Source organism: Panthera leo, chromosome F2, assembly GCF_018350215.1.
Source record: "Panthera leo isolate Ple1 chromosome F2, P.leo_Ple1_pat1.1, whole genome shotgun sequence".
In the NCBI taxonomy this organism is placed as follows: domain Eukaryota; kingdom Metazoa; phylum Chordata; class Mammalia; order Carnivora; family Felidae; genus Panthera; species Panthera leo.
Genome location: NC_056695.1, coordinates 66,540,943 through 66,554,295, shown reverse-complemented (window position 1 = coordinate 66,554,295; position 13,353 = coordinate 66,540,943). Strand labels below are relative to the sequence as shown.

Below are 13,353 nucleotides of genomic sequence, written 5' to 3'. Positions count from 1 at the left end.
AGGGGTATGAAGTCCACCCAACAGTGCTCCCCCTCTTTCCCTAGTCTCCATTCTGCTATGCTCAATTCAAGAACTATACATAAGTTACCCACTATGTGTCAGCCACCGTGCTAGGCACTAGGGATAGAGAGACGACTGAGACAAGGTTCTTGCTGTCCAGACACTGCCACTCTAAGACGGGGGGCACAGTCAGGTAAATGTGACTGCACTGAGGGAATGAGGCATGTAATGTTAGAAGTATGCAATAGGAATGGAAATAACACAGAAGGCTGGGGAATTAATGATGTGAGAGGGTCAAGGAAGACTTTCAGAGAGGCTGATCTACAAATCAAATTTTGAAGGATGGCTAGGAGTTCAGAGGCGAAAGTGGAAGAGATGGCAAAGGGGAGAGCAAGCAAAGGCACAGAAGCACAAAACAGAGGGGACTCGGACCTTTTAAGGAATTTGGCTACTCGCCTGTCATATCGCCAGCTTGGCTCAGAAGTGCAGAAATAATCACCAGCTCTGATAGCTATTAAACCGCTCTTCTCTCCAACTCCCTGCATGTACCCCGATGGGTCTCTGACCCCCTTGGCTCAGGTGTTCTGCTCCTAGTTCTGGCCTCTGGGCGTCTGGCCCTAATGACATGTTATGGTTTTACTTGCCTGACCTTGATCTTCTAGACTCTTTGGGGTAGGATCCACTCTGTGATCTGCAACTAACAAGGAGAGATACCCCTCCTTCCACCATGCTCTGTGGTACCCTAAAGGCCAGGCCCGCCCAGCCTCCCCAACAGAGACCGGGCACATATAAAGATCTGCACTTCGTCTATTAGAGCTAGAATAAAAAATGTACGTGGGAGAGAGATGCAGCAGGAGATGGTTCTCCAGGGAGGCAGCAGACCAATCTGATTCCTGCTAAAGTCTGGGCTTCATCCTGCCAACACGGGGAGCCACTGAAAGGCATGATGCAGGGGACTGGCAGATTCCAGTTTGCCTTCCTCGGGGTTACTCTGCTGGTTATTCAAGGTGATTGTATTAGAGGAAGAGAGACTGGGAGCAAAGGAAAAAGTCAATATGGAGAGGCTGTTGCCACAGTGTGAGCAAGACTGAGAAAACCAGGCTCCCCTGCCACTCACTGCTGGTGCAGTCAAATCAGCATCTCCCTGGGGGCAGAGGCAGGACAGAGCTGGCATCAACCTTGTGGTTCCTTAGCTGTCCATTGTGGCTCTGATTCTTACATTTGGGGGCTGCCTCCTCCTCTCTCTTTTTTCTTCTCCCTCCCTCCCTTTCTCTCCCTTCTCTGCCTCCTTCCTTCTCTTCTTGCTTATTCCTTTTCCTCCCTCCTCCCTTCCCCTCCCTCTCTGGCACACCCTGGAGAGATGCGCCTTGCCTCCTGCGTCCAGCTCAAGACTCCCTGATGGGAGAAAACAGAAAACCAACAAAGTTTTGTGTTTTCCAGAGTCTGGAGACTCCGGGGTGCCCCACAAATATTAAAAACAACTTTTGTCACAGATTCCATCACCTCGGAGCCTGCAGGAGGAAATCATAGCCCTCTCCAACAATCCTGCTAACAGACAATGGGAAATAAGAAACCCACCGACCAGTACTCTTGGGCCCATGTTCCGGCTTCCTTAAGGCCATCCACCACCTTCAGCTTGCCCCAAACTATCTCCAGTGACTCTCCCCAGGTCACAGCAACCTGTTTACAAACATCTAGAATTCCCAGGCACTTTTAGGACAAGGGACTCAGGATGTGTCCAAGTGGGCAGCAAAGTCTTCTCTAAGAGAAGCTGTTCCTCCAGATCTATTTATGACGACGTAAACACTTGCCAAGGAAACAAGGCATGTGGGCATGCGCCGGCCCCACAGTCCCTCGGGTTGCTGCAAAAGGCAACTGAAAAGTCACATGTCATAACAGTGGAAAGTACATATGCAACTATTCTTAGCCCTGGAATGTATACACTGTCTCCCTGCCCAGTGCTTCTTTCCCGAAGTTCTAGAAAACTGTGAAAGTACCGTTAGCATAAACAAATCCAGAACTCTCCCAGGACAAATCATCTGCCAACTGAAGGAAAGGCTTGGGTTTATGGTCTCACTTGGATCCAGAGGTGGAAGCTCTCCGGAGGGACCAGCCGGACCAGGCATCATCAGTGGATGTCACTGCAGCAAATGAAGGTAAATATCTCTAATGTTTAATTCTTCTGTGGGTAGACTGCCAGATGTCATCCAGTAAACCCTGCCCAGGGTACTGTTTGGTCTCTGCTTTCTGTTTATCACATGTTTAAAACAAAACCCCAAAGACTGTCTGAAATCATGTTTTAAAAAATAAGTTGCAAAGGCCCATTTTCATCCTTTAGTACTGTCTAGTTACCCGAGGGCCACGCCCCCAGAATGACATCCTTGGGGAATGACTAACACCCAGAAAGATGCTTAGATGGGTTTACTAAATAACACATATGCTGAGAAGCTCACAGAATTCGGCTGGTCAAATGCATGGACTGTCACTTTGCTTCAGGCTCACATTTAATTAAGCCCCTGACAATCAAGTAACTTCCAACAACATTGGTGGTTCTTTTTCATTTTTCTCAGATTATCTGAAGATGCTATTTGCCTATTACCTTTGAGAGTAATCACAACCAAAAAGAGAGGTGTTGGCTGTGAGGTCTTGGGTGTAGGTGGCCTCTCTTTCCAATCTTCACTAAGCAACATTCTTGGCGTTATCCACAAGCATCTTGGTGAATAGACATAGATGCTATAAGTCTTGGAGCCAACACAGTTAAACACTTCAGCACATGCTTCCCCTTGGGACCTCTTCCCCACCTTGTAGAATGGATGAGGAGTTGCCAGATGAGTTGCTCTTCAAAGACCATGACTTCTCCTCTGACTTACTGAGGCAGCTCAATGGCTTAAGGCAAAACAGGATGCTGACTGATGTGAGCATCTGTACCGGGACCTGGGAGGTCCCCTGCCACCGAAGCGTGCTGGCCTCCAGCAGCCCCTACTTCAGGGCCATGTTCTGCAGCAACTTCCGGGAGAGAAGCGAGCCCAAAGTCCAGCTGAGGGGCATCGACCCCCCAACTCTGGACCAGATCATCTCGTATGTGTACACTGGGGAGGTGCACATCACGGCTGAGAACGTCCTGCCCTTGATGGAGGCAGCCTCCATGCTACAGTATCCCAAGCTTCTGGAGGCCTGCTCCTCCTACCTCCAGAGCCAGCTGACCCCCGGCAACTGCTTGGGCATGATCAGACTCTCTGAAATCTTAAGTTGTGAGAGCCTCAAGAAGAAAGCCAGGGAGGTGGCCCTGACGTGTTTTCCAGAGGTGGCTGCATCAGCAGACCTGAAGGAGCTCTGCGTCTTGGAATTGAGAGACTATCTGGGGGACGACGGGCTCTGTGCGGAGGAGGAAAAGGTGTTTGAGGCCCTCATGGTTTGGGTCAAGCATGACCTCCAGGCCCGGAAACGACACGTGCAGGAGCTGTTCAAGCAAGTCAGGCTTCAGTACATCCACCCGGCCTTCTTCCACCATTTCATCGCCAACAATGCCCTCCTTCAGTCCTCGCCCTCATGCCAGACCATCCTGGAGACAGCCAAGAGGCAGATGTTTGCTTTGCACAGTGCCACCAGTGCCCCAGACCTCCAACCTCCATGGCATGTCCCCCCAAGAACCTCTTACCAAGATTTCCTCGTCCTCTTGGGTGGAAGGAAGGACAGCCAGCAGACCACCAGGGACGTTCTGCTGTACAACAGACAGACCGGCCAGTGGCAGAACCTTGCCAAACTCCCGACCCGGCTGTACAAGGCCTCAGCTGTCACTTTGCACCGCAGCATCTATGTGCTGGGAGGCATGGCTATCGGCACAGGGAAGAACATGCCCAGCCACAACATCTACATCTACTCCCTGAAGCTCAATCAGTGGAGGCTGGGGCAGCCCATGCTGGTCGCCCGCTACTCGCATAAAAGCACTACCCATAAGAACTTCATCTTTTCCATTGGGGGGATTGGAGAAGGGCAGGAAGTCATGGGCTCCATGGAGAGATACAACAGCATCTTGAACATCTGGGAGAGTATGGCCAGCATGCCAGTGGGGGTTCTCCACCCTGCAGTCGCTGTGAAAGACCAAAGACTCTACCTTTTTGGGGGAGAGGACATCATGCAGAATCCTGTGCGCCTTATCCAGGTAAATGACTGGTCCTTCCCATCATGTAAGTGCATGAGTGTATACCCACACATACACACAAGTGCATGCACACACACACATACTTATACACGTATGCATATATATACGCATACATACACACATGTATATACATGCATGCATATACACGTGTGTATACATGCATGCTGAGTACATGCATGCATACATATAATACATATATACACACTTATCATTTGCAGGGGAAGCGTAAAGGAGGGAGGAAAGGAAGGATGGAAGGGAGGAAGGAAAGAAGAAAGTTTAAATTCAGCAAGATTTCATCCATTTATGAATTCTTGTTGTATAAGATTAACACTTACAAAGGAACATCAAATACAATCCCTGTACACAAAGAGTTTATCTTCATTGGAGGAAAAAATTAGTATATCTGAAAGTCCAAGCTAGAACACACTGAATGTCTGATAGTGGAATTCTATAGGAATTTTGCAGATGCTTCTAACAATTCAGCAAGGCCCTGTAAGATTCCCAAGCATTGGTCCACAGTCCATGACCAAATCCCTGGGAACCCAACCTCAAATCAGCGGAATCAAAATCTCTTTGTGTGGGGTCCTGACATTTACACATCAGAGACATCTCCAGGAGATTCTCAGTTGCAGCCACGTTGGGGAACCTTGCCTTAAATGATAAGTAGATGCTAATATCACTAGCAAGCTCTCTTAGAAGTATTATTAACAGAGGCCAAAATGTCAGAACATGAAGTGTTTCATGCAAGTTCTAATCTCTGCAGTTTACCTAATGATATGAAAAACTTGAATAATGAGCCTATCTTTAAAGATAAGGAAATTCCTTATCTTTGTTTTATTCAAGAGCTATATTGAGCCCCAGCCATGGTAAGAGCCCTGGGGATGTGGGCATGAGGAAGAAAGTGCACTTACACTCCAGGAGCTTGCTGGACAATTGCAATTCAGGTGCAAAATGGAGGGGTGCTTTAAGAGCATGGGGAGTGCCTTAAACCAGTCTAGAAGGAATCGGGGATGGTGTGACTTTCGAGGTTGGTCTGCTGACTTGAACAGAGAGGCAAGAGAGAAGGGGAGTAAATGAAGAGGGAGAACCCCTGGGTGGATAGAAGGATCTGACATGGATAGAGACGGGAAGCTTCTCTAAGCAGAGGCAGAGTCCTCTGTTGAGGGCAGGGTGGTGAAGCTGGGCAAGGGAGCAGCTGCTCAAAGGCCCTGAAGCAGAAAGGGGCACAGCCCATGGACTGAAGACACTGAAAGCCTGAGAATGTAGCTGCAACACAGAGCAGGAGGAGAAAGGTGGTATGCCAGGCAGGGCTGGGGGGTTAGTCCCCATGTGCTCTCCACCCAGACTGCTGCCCCTGAGCCCCTACTATAGAAATTCTGGAACATTCTTAGGGGATGGGTGTTTGTGCAGATGAGGCTGACCTGGCCAGCTTTCTGGACCTTGTCAAGGAATTGGGGTTGTAGCCTGAGAGGAACAGTGTGGCTGAAGTAATCAAATTTACATTTTTAGAAGTTCCCTTTAGATAGCTTGGGGAGACAGGACTGGTCTAAGTGGACAACAGGAGGAGAGCTGGGGACTGTTCTAGAGGTCCAGGCCAGGGTGACTGGTGGCTTGGGCTAAGCTTGTGCCAGTGGAGATGGAGAAAAGTGAAAAGCTCCAATTTAATTTCTGTTTTTTCTTGCCTTCACTTCTCCAGCCCATATTTTCAGCTCCTCCCTGACCATCTAGGCAGATTCTGAGTCTGTTCCAAATCCCACTGATATATTTGAGCCAGGAGAGACATGTTTTGCTCTCCACCAAGCCCTGGCCACACAATTCAGATGTAACAAAGTGCTTCTATGTAAAGCTAGAGCCCCTCCCTCTTTTAAAAAATATTTTTCAAAATAAAGTCAACAACTATGCTAAGTATTTCACATTGCAAAATTGTTATTGATTTCCTAAGAATAAATACAAGGCTCAGAAAAGCTTTTAAGCTGGCACATCAAAAAATGCATAGTACCATCAAGCAAGACTCTTGCAAAGGCAGAAAAAAATCCACTAACAAATGAGTGATCCTTTTATACTGCCGTAGTGAGAAGGGGGAAAGGGGAAAAGTATTCATGGAAACCTTTATTGTCTACCTAGCATTAACTTTGATACGAAATTTTTATTCATTCAAATAGAGTGTAAAATCAATGCTGGGGGTTGCTTGATGGAATAGGTTGGATTTTCTGGCACAGATTCAGAGTTTTCTTTAATGGATGGTTCTTCTGCGGGCATGCATTGTTTGAGGAACTATACCGCAGTGGGGTTACTGTGCACTTTGTGTGTGTATGTGTACCTTTCTCCCTGGCCTTCTTTCTACCTCTGTTTCTGGAGGGCATTAAGCAAATCCTTTACCATAACATCACTTCCTCCACAGGTCAAAGACCATCTTTTGTTATCCTTGCCCCAGCCTCTCTAGGGGTATTATGAGGATTATGAGCAACTGTTTAATCTATCTTTGAAACCATACCCCAAGCTGACAGAGAACAGAAAGTCAGGAGGCAATTACTCATTCAGTGTTTGCTTTTGCTCCAAGGATCCTACTTTCCAAAGTGTCACCTACGTATTTTCAGATGAAACCATGAGGCTTAACAGCCATCAAGACTGCCTCTGTCTTTAGCACATGGCCTCCTCTATGCTTCACCAACTTCAAGAACCGACAGAAACCTTAAGAGGTCTCCAGTCTCAAAGGCTCCATCAAGAAAGGCAACACTTACATGGCCCCAGGCAGAGCCATGAGTGTGGTGGTTAAGAACATGGACTCCGGGTGGGGTCAACCAGACCAGCTGTTCCACTCACTCTAGCTGTGTGACTTTGGACATGTCACTTAACCCCTCTAAGCCTCAATCTAATCTGAAAAAAATGGAGGCAAGTAATGGTACCTCCCTCACAGGATGATTGTGAAGACCAAATTTGGTAAACTAACAAAACATAGAGTCTTTCATATGGTGGCAATTATATTTTATATAGAAAGAATTGCCAGCAAAGAATTATACTTCATATAGAAAGAATTGCCATTTTCTTCTGTAGGTAAATGTTTTGCCCCTTCTTTTCTTATATGAGTCCATCCTAAATCTCTTGTGTTAAATTTTGCTAACATTGAATTAATTTATATTTGATATTTGAACTTTATTTAAACTGAGGGGAACATGTTCTGGAAATCATGATTTGTGACTCTATTTCAGAGCATGGCCAAGGAGTCCTGCCCCACCTCTATGCTCTTTTTTTCTTTTCTCATACTTCCTCTCTGATTCTAATGACTTTCAGGCACAAACTGTTCGAAAGCCTTCCTCTCCTAGCCCCAAATGTATTCTTGGCTCTAAGGCCCTCTCTGATACACTGGAACATTTAGAAACCTAAACATGAGCCGGAAATAGAAATGATTGAAAAATCATTGGTTTTATGAATACCCAAGTTGCTTCATTTCCCATTAAAAGAAAAAAAATGTTCCAAGCAAGGTAAGAAAACACATACTACAATGCCTAACTCTTGGTCCATTCTATAGACACATAGCCAAGGATCTCATGGGCTCACATAAAGACCAATTTCTAGTAATATATTCTTCCTGTTATTTAATTATATCTTATTGATAGCAATATATCAGTATTGCTTAGTATATACCAATATATCAATATTGCTTGGTATAATAGGTATTATACCTACCTACATTTCAAAAACTAGGAAAAAGTGAAAAAAATCACTCCTGTTTCACTCTCTTAACTACTACTTCTATCTTTTTAAAAATATATATCCCTTTACAATGCAGCACCATGATTATATTTCTCCCTCAGGTTTACCACATTTCCAGAAACACATGGTTCAAAATGGAGACGAGAATGATCAAGAATGTGTGTGCCCCTGCAGTGGTGCTGGGGGAGCGTATTGTCATCGTGGGAGGTGAGTTTGAACAGAGGATCGTGAGGCTGGACACAAACTTGGCATCTCCCGTGGAAAATGGGTCACTAATAGACAGATGTTGTTCTACAAAACAGTGCTGTTAAAAGCACATCCATCCAACTAGGGGAGTGTGGACGACTTGGCAAAGTTTTTTTCTCATCCAGAAGTTTTTCCCTGTCTTTATCTATAAACAGGGAATGAAATAATACCTATTTCACAGAATTGTTGTGATAATAAAATGTGTTCATATATCTAAAGCACTTAGCACTCTCCCGGGTACATGGCAAATACTAAAATAATGTTTGCTACTGTTCATAATATCAGCCATTAAGAGATAATCTCTCTGCAATTGCAGTATAGTGTCTTGGTTAAGAGGACTGGTTTTAGGGTCAGACCTGGGTTCAAATCCTGACTCTGCCACTGGCTGTATACTCTCTGGCAATTTATTAATCTTTTTTTTCTGTGCCTCCATTTGCACATCTGTAAAATGGGGATCTTAAAAGTGGGGACTGGTAGGGACCAGGTAGGGCTGTCGTGGAAATCATTCCTGAATTCCCAAAGTCTCCTTCTCTGGATTGTTAAGGCTCTTGGGGAAGGTGGGGAGTGTGTAAAAGAAATGAAAATGACATTGAGGCTGAGAAAGCCACTGAAATCAGGAGGCTGCTCCTAATATAATGCTGCCTTAACTTGCGGCTAAGGATTCAGGGGCCAGAATCAGACAGATTGGAGTCCAAACCCCAGCTGTGCCCACACCTTGGGCAGGTTACCAAAGCATACTACACCTTAGTTCAGAGTGCAGCCTTGATACTGGGCAATGGCAGAGATCAGCCATGTTTCCAGACCGCAGCCTTCCATTCCCAAGTGAGCAACACTGAGCTTGCCGATATGCCATTTGGTTTTCAGGTTACACGAGGAGGATTCTTGCTTATGACCCTCAATCCAACAAATTTGTCAAGTGTGCGGACATGAAAGACCGCAGGATGCACCATGGGGCCACGGTGATGGGGAACAAGATCTATGTAACGGGTGGGCGGCGGCTGACCACAGATTGCAACATCGAGGACTTGGCCTCCTTTGACTGCTACGACCCTGAGACGGATACCTGGACATCCCAGGGACAGCTTCCTCACAAACTCTTTGATCACGCCTGCCTCACTCTCCAGTGCATACCCCACACTCCCACCTTCTCATGAAGTCGGCGAGAAACTGTTGGTCTTAGTCAAGATGCTTTCTGTTGCAAGGGACAGAAACCCAATTCCAAGGAGCTTAACCCTAAAAGGATGCAGGGAGTGCCCACAGGACTGAAAGTTCCAGAGCCGGGAGGCCTGAAACCAGACATATTGTTGCCAGAACTCTCTGTCCACACCGCAACTCTCTCTCTCTCTCCCCCTTTCTCTTTCTCCTCACTTTCCCTCCTTCTCTACCTCATCTCTACTAGATTTCATTCTACAAACAAGTTTCTTGATCCACAAATTATGAAGACAATGGCAACTGATAAACTCAGACTCACATTTTCTAACTTTGCATCTTCAAGACAGAACTTGACCATCATCCATATATTAATCCTGAAAATAATCCTAATTGGACGTTTTTTAATTCCATGGCTTCCTCTTGAGTCAATCACTGTTTCCAGGGCTTGTGCTACTGTGTAATCCCAGATCATGTCCCTACAGGCTGAGGTCATGTTAACTGTTATCACTGACAGTCTATCCACTGCACATGATGAGATAGAGGCAGTTTCCCCAAAGGAAGAACTGCTGGGCTGACCAAAACCACATCTGCCCAGATCATCATGGAAACCCAGAACTAAAGGGCTGAGAGACCGGGAAGAGTCCCTAGAAGCATGTGGTCCAGGTGGCAGTGTGAGACATTGACTGTGACCCCGTTTCTTTGCATTCTATGGATGTAGTACATTGGGATTCCAGGGAAATATGTCAATTCAGTTTCTAGGGTTTGCAAAATTATCTATGCTGCCAGAATAAAGTTTGTTTCTAGTGCCAAAGGATGTTTTCCTCCAGCCTCTGGGGAGCTATAAACCTGCAGAATTAATCAGGATTTTCATTTTGGTAAATGTTATGAGAATTGCTCTTCCGAGGCAAGCCAACAAATTCCTTCACAGATTCCAGCAATTATTGCCCTCTCCATGCCAGGGCTGAATATCCCCTAGCCCTCTTTATCTCAAAGTTCTTCCCATGCTGGCTCAATCCCAAGCTCAAGAATAAACTGAAGATGGTGACACATTATAATCACCTGGGAAGCTGTTTGAAAATGGGGCTGAGCCGCATTCCGGAGGGACAGACAGGGATTCTCAGGTGGAGCCTAGATCATTGAAATGTGTGGTCAGGATTAAGAACCACCATCCTGGGCACTTGGGTGGCTTAGTCCATGAAGTGACCAACTCTTGGTTTCGGCTCAGGTCATGATCTCACAGTTTGTGGGATCGAGCCCCTTGTCAGGCTCTGTGCTGACAGTGTGGAGCCTGCTTGGGATTCTCTCTTTCTGCCCCTCCCCTGCTCTCTCTTACTTTCTTTCTCTTATAAATAAATAAATAAATAAATAAATAAATAAATAAATAAATAAATAAATAAATAAGCTTTTTAAAAATTAAATAAAAAAAAACAAGAACCACTGTCCTGCTCAGCTGCAGGTACTGAAACATTCGTGTGCTGACCCGCTTCCCAGCATGTTCTGGCCAGCCCTGTCGCCACCCAATAGCATAGGTAAAGTCTTCTCTCTAGCAATGGAAACATCTGGAATGGGTCTCACTGCCCTGAACCTGGCACCAGAGTGACCCCAAGCTGGAGCCTTCCTCCTACCCTGCTCTTCAGGCTCATGTTCTGGACTTACCCTTTCTTCATAATTTGTATTTTTTGCCCTTCAGTTTCTCCTGCTGGGGTCTGAAGCTCTGCTCTGCTCCCCAGACCACTTGGCTGTGGTCCAGACACCTGGCCCAGATTATCAGCCCCTACTCTTGATCATGATCACTATCACCTTAGCAGTTGGCTGGCCTCTTACTACAACCTATTCTCTTTGAACCTCTCTGTTCAGGCTCTCAATCCCACCTCTTCCAGCAAAAGGTAACCAGTGATGCCTCCAGTGCCTAAATGGAGGTCCATTTTGATTTCTCATCTGACTTGACCATTCAACACAGATGACTCTCTCTCCATCTAGAAATGTCTTCCTCACTCCGCCTCTGGGACACCATTCACTGTCTCTTCCTACTGCGTGCAGTTCATTCTTCTCTCTTTCTTTCCCAACTAATAAATGGAGGTGCACTCCAGTGCTCAGCCCGTACACCTTTTGTGCATCTACCCTCACTCCCAAGGTAAGAGACACCCCCCTGCCCCAGTGTAGGGCTTATCATTCCAGCTATGTGCTGCTGACTTCCCAGTGTTCTCCAGTTCCAGAGTCTACAGCTTGCTCCATGTTTCCACTTGGATGTTAAATACCTCAATGTAAACATGTTCAAGAACACTTTTTCCTCCCGTGATAGGCTTCCCCATCCTGGGAGAGGGAAACACCTGTGTCCCAGTTTCTCAGGCCGGATGCTACTCTTGGCTCTTGTCTCTCACACCCAACTCCATCTGTTTCAGGTGTGACAGAGCCCAGTCGCCTCACCAGCCACAGCTCTTACTATGGTCCAAGCTGCCATCTTCTCTCATCTGAACTCATCACTGGTGTCTCTGCTTCCACCTTTGCCCCCAAATCTCCCTCAACCCATCAGCTTGGAGCATCTTTCACAAATTTATAAGTGAGAATAGATCCTTCCCTTGTTTAAAATTCTGCAAAGCTTATACTGGAATTAAAGTAGAAAAGTTGGGGCACCTGGGTGGCTCAGTTGGTTAAGCATCCGACTTTGGCTCAGGTCATGATCTCATGGCTCGTGAGTTCAATCCCCTATGCTATTGGGTGGCATCAGGTCCCGCATCAGGCTCTGTGCTGACAGCTCAGAGCTTGGAGCCTGCTTTGGGTTCTGGGTCTCCCTCTCTCTCTGCTCCTCCCCCACTAGCACTCTGTCTCTCTCTGTCTCTCAACAATAAATAAAAGTTAGAAAAAAATTTTAAGTAGAAAACTTAATTTAAAAAATGTCTTTAATTAAAAAAAAACCAACCTCTCCAAAGCCGTCCCAGCTTTCTCAGACAACTTTCAGACACCTGCAAGATTGCTCTGCGACCCCACACTGCTGCCCCCCTACTCTCACTCCGCACCGTGTCCCCCAACTCAGCATCAGCCACACTGGCCTCCAGGCTCACACATCGTTTCCACTGTCTGTGTTCACACTTGCTGTGCTCTCCACCCAAACACGCTTGGCCCAGATACCACACCTACAGGGTCCCCTCCAAACAACAGCCAGGTTAATCTTAAAAACACAAACTGTTCATGTTCCTCTCCTGCTTAAATGACTTTACAGCTTCCCAGAGACCTTTGAACAGAGCCCCCCATCCTTTATCTAGCCTCTAGGGCTTTCTGCTGCCCAGCACCCATCCGTGTCTCTGACCTTGCCTTTTGCTGCTCCCCACGGTGCCCACCACTGCCTCTGCCTTTATTATTCCCCCTCCTCTCTCTTGCCTCTGGGTCTTTGCTCTGGTCTAATACACACCTCTCTCACCTCTTCACCTGACATAATTTCAAGTCATACCTTACCAGCCAGATTAAAAATCACTGCATCAGAGGACTTCCGTGTACCCCACCCTTGCCTAGGTCAGCTCTCTCTCCTATTAAATGTCTCCATTGTCCCTATACACCCTCTTTGAGACCCTTATCCTACTTGTAATTACTTGATCACTATCTTCCCCTCCAGGCTCATATCTGTCCAATCTCTTCCGCATTTCCAGGGCTGGGCTTGGCATTGCCTACATGTATTGTAGGTCCTCAATAAATATAGCATGAATGGATAAAAGAATGAGGCTGCTGAATCTACACTGTCTCTAAAATCCATCTCAGACTCAGAGGTCAGTGTGGATAGGCCCTAGTTAAAGCATCTCAGATCCTCTGCTAAGGAATCACTGTGTCCTTCCTTTATCCTCTTTCTCTCTCCCACCCTGGGGAAGATGTAGCATGGCCTACCTATGTCAGGCCTAGAGGATGAGAGCTTCTCCTAGAGGGTCCTGTTTGTCTGGAATTGGAAGTGAGAGTCTTGCCATCTGTAAACTCCTGCAGCCTCCAAAATTCCTTCTGTCAGAGACTTGCTAATGCCTCAGCTTTCTCTCCCTTCATCTTAATCCAAAATTTAATAAGCTGCTGGCATCTGTGGCTACTTGGAGCTTGTA

At 46.4% G+C, this 13,353-nt stretch overlaps 1 protein-coding gene across 1 annotated transcript; it reads left to right on the top strand.

Moving 5' to 3' along the window:
- The first annotated feature begins 1,742 nt into the window (after window positions 1-1,742).
- Window positions 1,743-10,077, top strand: KLHL38 (kelch like family member 38). The gene is made up of 4 exons (XM_042924235.1): window positions 1,743-2,156; window positions 2,571-4,162; window positions 7,978-8,083; window positions 8,987-10,077. Exons 2-4 carry the CDS (start codon window positions 2,774-2,776, stop codon window positions 9,274-9,276), a joined length of 1,785 nt encoding a protein of 594 aa, XP_042780169.1. The 5' UTR covers window positions 1,743-2,156; window positions 2,571-2,773; the 3' UTR covers window positions 9,277-10,077.
- The last annotated feature ends 3,276 nt before the right edge of the window (window positions 10,078-13,353 follow it).

Coding starts and splice junctions, on each gene's coding strand:
- KLHL38 (XM_042924235.1), top strand. CDS start 2,774: ATGCTTCCCCTTGGGACCTCTTCCCCACCTTGTAGAATGGATGAGGAG. Junction 4,163..7,977: donor ATCCTGTGCGCCTTATCCAG/GTAAATGACTGG, acceptor TTTCTCCCTCAG/GTTTACCACATTTCCAGAAA. Junction 8,084..8,986: donor GCGTATTGTCATCGTGGGAG/GTGAGTTTGAAC, acceptor TTTGGTTTTCAG/GTTACACGAGGAGGATTCTT.